This window comes from Crinia signifera, chromosome 4 (genome assembly GCF_055691185.1).
Source record: "Crinia signifera chromosome 4, ASM5569118v1, whole genome shotgun sequence".
Lineage (NCBI taxonomy): Eukaryota > Metazoa > Chordata > Amphibia > Anura > Myobatrachidae > Crinia > Crinia signifera.
In genome coordinates this window covers 332312026-332322315 of record NC_139220.1, presented here as the reverse complement: position 1 = coordinate 332322315, position 10290 = coordinate 332312026, and the positions used below count along the sequence as shown (strand labels likewise).

At 45.0% G+C, this 10290-nt stretch overlaps 1 protein-coding gene across 1 annotated transcript; it reads right to left on the bottom strand.

Moving 5' to 3' along the window:
* Positions 1-843: 843 nt before the first annotated feature.
* LOC146075997 (uncharacterized) lies at positions 844-7207 on the bottom strand. Its single transcript, XM_083185755.1, has 2 exons — positions 1539-7207; positions 844-1453 (listed from the first exon to the last, which is right to left on the bottom strand). Exon 1 carries the CDS (start codon positions 7172-7174, stop codon positions 5708-5710), a length of 1467 nt encoding a protein of 488 aa, XP_083041881.1. The 5' UTR covers positions 7175-7207; the 3' UTR covers positions 844-1453; positions 1539-5707.
* Between the last annotated feature and the right edge of the window lie 3083 nt (positions 7208-10290).

The window sequence follows — 10290 nt, the reverse complement described above, 5'->3', positions numbered from 1 at the left end:
TGCACCCGCCGGGGATAGCGGAGGCTCCCCCGGTGGCGGCGCAGGGCCCCCCTCGCGCACCCGGTCTCGCCGCCGCTCTGCCTCCCCGCCCAGCCGGCTCGCCGCCAGCCGGGGCAGGATCAGAGGGGGAGCCTTGATGCAGGTAACGGGCGGGTGGGTTACGCGATCTACGCGGGCGCGGCATAACTAGGCCGTTCTGCTGAGGTGCACACTGCAGTGACAGAAAGGCTGTCAGAACCCCGGAAAAGAGTGAGATAGGGGAGAGAGAGGAGAAAGATATATAAAGAAAGAGGAGATGTGAGGATTATGAGGAAGTTAAAGGAATTTAAGCAGAATCAAAGTAGCTGTACAGGAGGGGTTCTGAACACACCTTGCAGCCAGGAAATTCGGACCAGAGAGGCAGATCACCTGACCCTCTGGCTATTCCTAACTGCAGGAACTCCTCCCCTGCTCCCTAATTGGCTATTGCTGCAGCATCATAGCCCCCTTAACAAACACAACTTAAAGTGCAGGCATCTCGGATTCCTTCAGTAGTTTATGGCACCTCTAGCTTAATCAGCCCTCGGTTCTCTTTTTCTCAGATTACTGATCATCTCTGAATCAGGCCCAGGGACATAAGACGGCCAAGCTGTTATGTGTCACAGCAACTGATCTAGTCTGAGAGTTCCATCTGGAGGACAGCAGACAAGAAAGGACCACAGCAAGCAGGGAATATAATGCATCTCTCCTTGTACTGAGCAATCCCCGATTGGCAGGTAGACGCTGTGGTTATATGTCAGCACCAGTAATAAAGACATCAATAATCCATTTACTGAAGGATCATTAGTTTATTTAGGGTGTTATTATAGGTTACCAGATGGTCATCACTACAGGACCACCTAACTATCTGTAACATGTAGAAGAATGTACAAAGTATTATAGAGAAACAAAGTCTATAGTTATACAATCGGTAACAGAATCCCATTTATCCAGATCAGCTTTTATTCCCCTGTTCTGGGGACAGCTACTAGTAATATACATGGTTATTACAGATATTGTTAGATCATCGTCCTTCAGTCTACATGCAGATTATATCGGTATTAGAGATGAGCGGGTCCGGATCCCCGAGATCCGACAGATCCGAATATCAGGGATCCGGGCCAGATCCGAGCCGGATCGGGAGTTTCCGCCTGAATTTCGGACCAATAACGAGGCCGAACGTCATCATCGCGCTGTCGGATTCTCACGGGAGCGGGATCTTATAAAAGACGCTCGCGCGCCCCGCCATCTTCACTCCAATCTTGGAGAGGGAAGAGGGTGGTTGGGAAGCTCCGTGTGCTCCGTGACCTGCCCTGTGCCCTCACTGCCCTGTGCTGTGTGACCTGCCCTGTGCCCTCACTGCCCTGTGCTGTGCTCCGTGACCTGCCCTGTGCCCTCACTGCCCTGTGCTGTGCTCCGTGACCTGCCCTGTGCCCTCACTGCCCTGTGCTGTGCTCCATGACCTGCCCTGTGCCCTCACTGCCCTGTGCTGTGCTCCGTGACCTGCCCTGTGCCCTCACCTCACTGCCCTGTGCTCCGTGACCTGCCCTGTGCCCTCACTGCCCTGTGTTGTAGACTTGTATTGAGAGTCAGTGACTGTTTATAGGCCTGAGCCCTGTAGTGTGATTTAACTAACTAGGTGCTGCAGTGCTCACACGCAGGGGCTGCAGTGTCCACTGTCCAGGGGCTGTCCTGTGGCCCGTGCCCTGTTGTGATTTATTTAGCCCTAAGCCCTGTGTTGTGATTTTTTTAGCCCTGAACCCTGTGTTTTTTGTGATTTAACTAACTCAGTGCTGCAGTGCTCACACACAGGGGCTGCGGTGTTGCTGAGTAGTACACTGTGTACAGGGGCTGCAGTAATACAAGGGGCTGTGTCCAGTGTGACAGCCTATATCTTATCCATTGTCCAGTGTCACGAGTCACTCACGACATATATCCTGTGTCCTGTCCTGTGTGATGACTGATGACATATTCTGTGACCAGAGTGACGACATCTATCCTGTGTCCAGTGTGATGACATATATCCTGTGTCCAGTGTGACGACATCTATCCAGTGTCCAGTGTGACGACAATATATCCTGTGTCTAGTGTCACAACATATATCCTGTGTCCAGTGTGACATGTAATGTGTGCCGGCATATATCCTGTGTCCAGCGTGACATATATCCATTGTCCAGTGTGACGACATATATCCTGTGTCCACTGTGATGACATATATCCTGTGTCCAGTGTGACATGTAATGTGTACCGGCATATATCCAGTGTCCAGTGTAACGACATATATCCTGTGTCCACTGTGACGACATATATCCATTGTCCAGTGTGACGACATATATCCAGTGTCCAGTGTGACGACATATATCCAGTGTCCAGTGTGACGACATATATCCAGTGTGACGACATATATCCAGTGTCCAGTGTGACGACATATACTTTATCCTGTTTCCAGTGTGACGATATATATCCAGTGGCCAGTGTGACGACAATATATCCTGTGTCCAGTGTCACAAGTCACAACATATATACTGTGTCCAGTGTGACATGTAATGTGTGCCGGCATATATCCTGTGTCCAGCATGACATATATCCATTGTCCAGTGTGACGACATATATCCAGTGTCCAGTGTGACGACATATATCCAGTGTCCAGTGTGACGACAGATATCCTGTGTCCAGTGTGAGGACATATATCCTGTGTCCACTGTGAGGACATATATCCTGTGTCCAGTGTGAGGACATATATCCTGTGTCCAGTGTGAGGACATATATCCTGTGTCCAGTGTGACGGCATATATCCAGTGGCCAGTGTGACATCTAACCATTGTGTGACGCATATATCCAGTGTCCAGCGTGACATATATCCAATGTCCAGTGTACAGGAGCTGTGTCCAGGAGCGGTGTCCAGAGGCTGTGTCCAGTGTGACGGCTGTGTCCATTGTCCAGGGGCTGTGTCCAGTGTGACGGCTGTGTCCAGTGTACAGGAGCTGTGTCCAGAGGCTGTGTCCATTGTCCAGGGGCTGTGTCCAGGGTGACAGGCTGTGTCCAGTGTCCAGTGTCCAAGGGGCTGTGTCCAGTGTGACAGGCTGTGTCCAGTGTCCAAGGGGCTGTGTCCAGTGTGATGGCTGTGTCCAGTGTAAAGTAAGAAAAAGAAATAAAAGTAATAAATAAAATAAAAACACATTTTTGGAGGATGATGGAGGAGGAAATAGTGGGAGTGCTGAAGCTGCTACCACCAGTCATGACAAGGCCGATACCTCTTTGTATTTGCTGTTTGGAGCATTTCTCTTTTTTTGGGATAGTTTATTAAACTGCCACCCTGTCTGCCCCTGCAGTGCCGCTCTGCCAGGTTGGAAGTGTAAGGTCCACATGTATGTGATGCCCACTGCTGTCGCTTAGCTTAGTCATCCAGCTACCTCGGTATACCCTTTTGGCCCAACTACAGTAAATGAAAACAATTTTGTGAGCTGTGAAGTGATCAAAATTGACTAGAAATGAGTGGGAACTAATGTTATTGGGGGTAATAATACTTTAGGGGCAAAAACAGGCCCAAATTCAGTTATTTTAGCCATTTTTATCATTTTTTCATAAAAATCCAGATCCAAAACCAAAACCCACAAGGGTGGTTTTGCCAAAACCAATCCAGATCCAAAACACGAAGGGAGATCCAGATCCAAAACCCGAAAAAGTGGCCGCCGCACATCTCTAATCACTATATACTGTGTCATAGTAACGTGTATACTGTTACTGGGCTGCTATTTATTATGGAGGATGTTAGTATTAGCCTATTACACAATGTGCTCTCCATCAGACCTGGTTAATAACATGTGAGATGCAAGGATGTGCTGTAACCCATAGCAACTAGAAATCCACTATTAGCAGTCTAGTGTCAGCAACCTAACACATGTAATAATGATTGGTTACTATGTGATACAGGTAGTACATAGTATTCAGAGAGAGTGAGGTAAGGCAGCAATATAGAGGCATGAGAGAAAGGAGAGAGGCCAGAGGAGACCTGTAGGGTGGTACACGGCCGTAATACAGGGTTCCTATAATCAGTGGTGTAACTATAGAGGGTGCAGCTGCTTTTTTTTATTGGGGGGGGGGGGTCCCCAAAGGCAATCCCACTGCAATATATTTTTTATCTGTAATCACTGCATCACCAGCAGTAAACATACACAGGGAGGGAGGCAGAGCCCAGCAGTGTATGTACACAGGGAGGGAGGCAGAGCCCAGCAGTGTATGTACACAGAGAGGGAGGCAGAGCCCAGCAGTGTATGTACACAGAGAGGGAGGCAGAGCCCAGCAGTGTATGTACACAGAAAGGGAGGCAGAGCCCAGCAGTGTATGTACACAGGGAGGGAGGCAGAGCCCAGCAGTGTATGTATACAGGGAGAAAGGCAGATCCCAGCAGTGTGCGTACAGGGGGGTAGACAGAGCCCAGCAGTATATGTACATTAAGGGAGGCAGAGCCCAGCAGTGTATGTATAGACGGATGGAGGCAGATCCCAGCAGTGTATGTAAACAGGGAGGGAGACAGAGCCCAGCAATGTACATACACAGGGAGGGAGGCAGGGCCCAGCAATGTACATATAAAGGGAGGGAGGCAGAGCCCAGCAGTGTATGTACAGGGAGGGAGGCTGAGCCCAGCAGTGTACGTACAGGGAAGAAGGCAGAGCACAGCAGTGTACGCACACAGGTAGGGAGGCAGATCCCAGCAGTGTATGTACACAGGGAGGGAGGCAGAGCCCAGCAATGTACACACACAGGGAGGGAGGCAGGGCCCAGCAATGTACATATAAAGGGAGGGAGGCAGAGCCCAGCAGTGTATGTACAGGGAGGGAGGCCGAGCCCAGCAGTGTACGTACAGGGAGGGAGGCCGAGCCCAGCAGTGTACGTACAGGGAAGAAGGCAGAGCACAGCAGTGTACGTACAGGGAGTTAGGCAGAGGGAGTTAGCAGTGTTGGTAGAGGGAAGGAGGCAGAGCCACGCAGTGTACATACAGGGAAAGAGGCAGACCACTGCAGTGTATGTACACAGGGAGGGAGGCAAAGCCCAGAAGTGTACATACATACGAGGAAGGCAGAGCCCAGCAGTGCACGTATACAGGGAGAGAGGCAAAGCGCGGCATTGTACATACAGTGAGTGAAACAGAGCAGGAGAAAAATATTTGCTGCATTCAGAACATTTATATGGCTTCTCTCCTGTGTGACTCCTCTGATGTTGGACAAGATGTGACTCCTGGGAAAAACATTTGCTGCATGCAGAACATTTACAGGTCGAGTATCCCGTATCCGAATATCCGTTATCCGAATTATTCCGAAAACCAGATATTCCAGAAAGTTTTTTGCTAAAAACTCACTGGGGACATTTGTAACAGCATCACTGGGGACATGATATGTAACTGGCACTATATATGTGCAAGACAATGATTGCTTGGCATTCAAATTCAGTGCTGAGATAGTACACACATTTTGTTTCACGTTTTGAAACCTTGTTTTTTGAACAAATAAAATATATTTGTGTGTATTTTATGTGGTAATAAAATATATTTGTGTGTATATTATTTGTTTATACAGCAAAATGCAAGATACTTCAAAATACATCATTGAAATATTAAAATATTCCCGAAATACGGAATAATCCGTTATCCAAAATTCTCCTGGTCCCAAGCATTTTGGATAAGGGATACTCAACCTGTATATGGTTTCTCTCCTGTGTGACTCCTCTGATGTAGTACAAGATGTGACTTCTGAGAAAAACATTTGCTGCATTCAGAACATTTATATGGCTTCTCTCCTGTGTGACTCATCTGATGTAGGACAAGATGTGACTTCCGGGAAAAACATTTGCTGCATTCAGAACATTTATATGGCTTCTCTCCTTTGTGACTCGTCTGATGTTGGACAAGATTTGACTTCTGGGAAAAACATTTGCTGCATTCAGAACATTTATATGGCTTCTCTCCTGTGTGACTCGTCTGATGTCGGACAAAAACTGACTTCTGAGAAAAACATTTGCTGCATTCAGAACATTTATATGGCTTCTCTCCTGTGTGACTCCTCTGATGTAGTACAAGATGTGACTTCTGGGGAAAACATTTGCTGCATTCAGAACATTTATATGGCCTCTCTCCTGTGTGACTCCTCTGATGTTGGACAAGATGTGACTTATGGGAAAAACATTTGCTGCATTCAGAACATTTATATGGCCTCTCTCCTGTGTGACTCCTCTGATGTTGGACAAGATGTGACTTCCGGGAAAAGCATTTGCTGCATTCAGAACATTTATATGGCTTCTCTCCTGTGTGACTCCTCTGATGTTGGACAAGAAGTGACTTCTGAGAAAAACATTTGCTGCATTCAGAACATTTATATGGCTTCTCTCCTGTGTGACTCCTCTGATGTCGGACAAGCTGTGACTTCTGGGAAAAACATTTGCTGCATTCAGAACATTTATATGGCCTCTCTCCTGTGTGACTCCGCTGATGTTGGACAAGATCTAACTTCTGACAAAAACATTTGCTGCATTCAGAACATTTATATGGCTTCTCTCCTGTGTGACTCCTCTGATGTTGGACAAGATGTGACTTATAGGAAAAACATTTGCTGCATTCAGAACATTTATATGGCTTCTCTCCTGTGTGACTCGTCTGATGTTGGACAAGATTTGACTTCTGGGAAAAACATTTGCTGCATTCAGAACATTTATATGGCTTCTCTCCTGTGTGACTCCTCTGATGTTGGACAAGAAGTGACTTCTGGGAAAAACATTTGCTACATTCAGAACATTTATATGGCTTCTCTCCTGTGTGACTCCTCTGATGTAGGAGAAGAAGTGACTTCCGGGAAAAACATTTGCTGCACTCAGAACATTTATATGGCTTCTCTCCTGTGTGACTCATCTGATGTAGGACAAGATGTGATTTCTGGGGAAAACATTTGCTGCATTCAGAACATTTATATGGCTTCTCTCCTGTGTGACTCATCTGATGTATGAGAAGCTGTGATATATATGTAAAGCCTTTGTCACACTCAGAGCACACATGTAGATTCTCTCCTGTGTGACTCCTCTGATGTACCAGAAGCTGTGATTTATATGTAAAGCCTTTGTCACATTTAGAGCACACATGTGGCTTCTCTCCTGTGAGACTCATCATGTATGAGGTGAGAAACAAATTAGTTGCTGAAGGTTTCTTCTATCCAGAAAATAAAATAGTGTTTGTTCCTCCTCCTGAGGTGTAAGGAGATATGATGTATTTAGTTGGCTTGATCGGAGAACAATTTCCCTTTCCACGTCCTCTTAATTTGAATCCTGCTCCTTATATGTCCTGTAAGAAAATGAATATATAAAAACATAATGTTACCAGGATAACGCTACTTATATTGTATAAGCTGTAAACTAGGCAGGTGGGGGAGGGTACGGTAATAAACCTTAAACCAATAAATGATTGTAGAATAGAGGGCAAAGACAGCCACATTGTGGTGGAAGCAAGGGGAAGGGAGGAAAAAGGGAACAAGGTATAAGACAACTACTCACTCCAAACATTAACAAAACAAAGGATACCACGGGCACCGTACACTTTATTGGTACATTCTGTCTAGAATGGCAGGAAATTCAAACCATTCTCTACAAACATAACAATATTTTGAAGACTTGCTAAAGTGTTAGAGGAACGTATCCAAATCAGTTGGAGGAGATGTAGTAATCTAGGAGATGTCCTGGTTCATAGCCACCTTGAAAGAGTCCATGTCCCTAAAATCCACAAAAAGGATCCTATAAATGCGGAACCTGCAAGGCCTGTGCTATTACGGTACCCACAACTTCCTATTGTGACAAATTCTATAAAACGTGGAAAATCCAAGATTACATCACATGCAACACGGTTGGTGTGGTTTATAATCTAAAATGCCCATGTAATTTACATTACATTGGCAAAACGAAAAGACCGTTACATAGAAGGCTGATGGAACACATATCCAGCATCAAGAATGCAAAAAGAGATCACCTGCATGAAGCCACTTACACCGGTTGCTAAACATTTCCTTAAGTTTCATCAAGGAACTTCAAGTTTTTGGATGCAAAAAATCTAAATGGGCATCAGAAGGGGCAACCTGGATAAGGAATTGCTAAAACAAGAGGCCAGACTTATTTTTCTGATGAATACCCGGACCACAGGTGGTCTAAATGAGGAAAATTGTTACACAGCTTTCCTATAATTACACAAACTATGGGGCAACCTATATAACCATCATTTGGTTAGTATTTCCTAATGTAATCATCCAATTTCCAGTGTAATCATTTGTCATTGGACATTTTCTCATGTTTAATAAATATGCATACTCTAATGAGGAAGATATGTATATCTATAAAATTGATATCAAATATTGGCTTCAAAATTCCACCAATCCCCCAACCAATTCACTGAATGACACTATTAATTTTCAAATATGGTACACATCACCATATAATTATTCGTAATTATCACACACTCTTGTTATGATATAAATATCTCATTTATGTTAAGGTTTCATTTGATTCACACATTGTTTGCATGTTTCTCTCACCATGTCATATATTTTATATTATTCCAATATCACCTAATAGATTAAATAAATGCACTAATTCTCTTTATTATAGATAAATGCACTAACTCTTCTCTTTATTAATACAGAAATACACTTTCTTGTCAACTATTTCAACACAATTGATTATTAATTCTTAGTCATCAATTTTACACACTTATTCACATTATTTTCCAATTTGTTAATAGTTTATCACATTATGGATTCATATTACCCTGTAGACCACCTCATTACTGAGTACTATATCAAACGTCATCTTTTTTAATACATCTATCTCTTTTTTATTTAATCATGAGGCACGGTGTCCATTTTTATTATCAATGCAATTATATCTATCTCACACAGAGACTGTTCTACACAGCTAACAAATCTGCAACATCTCCATCTATACAATATATACACTCATTATGAGATTACCTTTATTATTTATTTATTATAGTTGATTAATACTAAGGTCCTACTCCAAATTCTGTAGCAATTTATAGGAGGTGAGAAAATATATTCTAATAACTGAACATACGACTCAATTTCTGAGCGAGAGAATATGACACCAAGGGTGACATTAAATAGGATGTGATTTTTTTCACACTTTCAAAATCGCCCATGAGGTGCGTATTCTGGAAAAAAAGTGCGATAAAGTTCGTTAATGGGCAATTTTTAGGCATGAAAATGTGCGAATTTGAGGTAATGTGCGAATTTATGTTTATAAAAAACAAAACGTTGTGAGGTCCCCCCTCTTGAGGATATTGAGCCGGACCTGGTTCCAAAAATACGGGGGACAAAAAGCATAGGGGTCCCCTTTATTTCTGAAACCAGCCACGGATTCTTGGACCGGTCCTGGTTCCAAAAATCTGGGGGACAAAAAATCTGGGGGTCCCCCGTATTTTGAAACCAGCACAGGGCTCCAACAGCCCGCGGTGTCATGCCACAGCCAGAGGACACTTTTTATATAAGGTCCCCCGGCTGAAGCATGAGCACCGTGGCTGGTCAGCCTTGGCTGAGGTACCTGGAGGAGTGGGGATCCCCTAACAAAGCCCCCACAAGCTTCACCCATCCAGGGCTGAAGCCTGGCGCTGTCACTGGCGTCCGTGGCCAGTGGACGCCGGCCTGATAGGGTTACAACTCACATACATAAAATTGCTTTATGCAGGAGAACTAAAAGTGCCAGCAGACCTCCCCACCATGCTGGGACTTGGAGAACCACAAGTTTCAGCATGCAGGGCATTAATGGGCCCACTGGGACTTGTAATCCACCTGTAAAAAGAATGTTAAAATAAAACACGCACAAACAGAAAAGTATAACTTTATTTCACACACAAACACAAACCTTACTTTTACACCAATATACTTACCAATCCAGGATCCAGCACTGGTCTCCCTTCTGCATAGCCAGCTCACCCCGCACTGACAGCCTGCTTTCTCCGGCGCAGCTAACAGTCTCTGTAGTGCTGTCCCAGTGCTATAGAGGCTGATAGCGTCATTGGCCAATGCGTCTCCATGGTGTGTGCATACCTTGAGAAAGCCTCTTCTGGTGAAACAATTGTCCGGTGAAACGATCGTCAATGAAGCCCAGACGTCTGTCACACGGTGTCCTCCACAGCAGGGTTTCGGTGAAAGCCTCAGGCTCCATCCGTGGCCGGACGGCCAGGTACACTCGTACTTCTCCTCCCCACTCTCCCCAGCCGCTCTC

Bases quoted from the DNA above. Each gene is read 5' to 3' on its own strand.
- LOC146075997 (XM_083185755.1), bottom strand. From the start codon at position 7,174: ATGATGAGTCTCACAGGAGAGAAGCCACATGTGTGCTCTAAATGTGAC.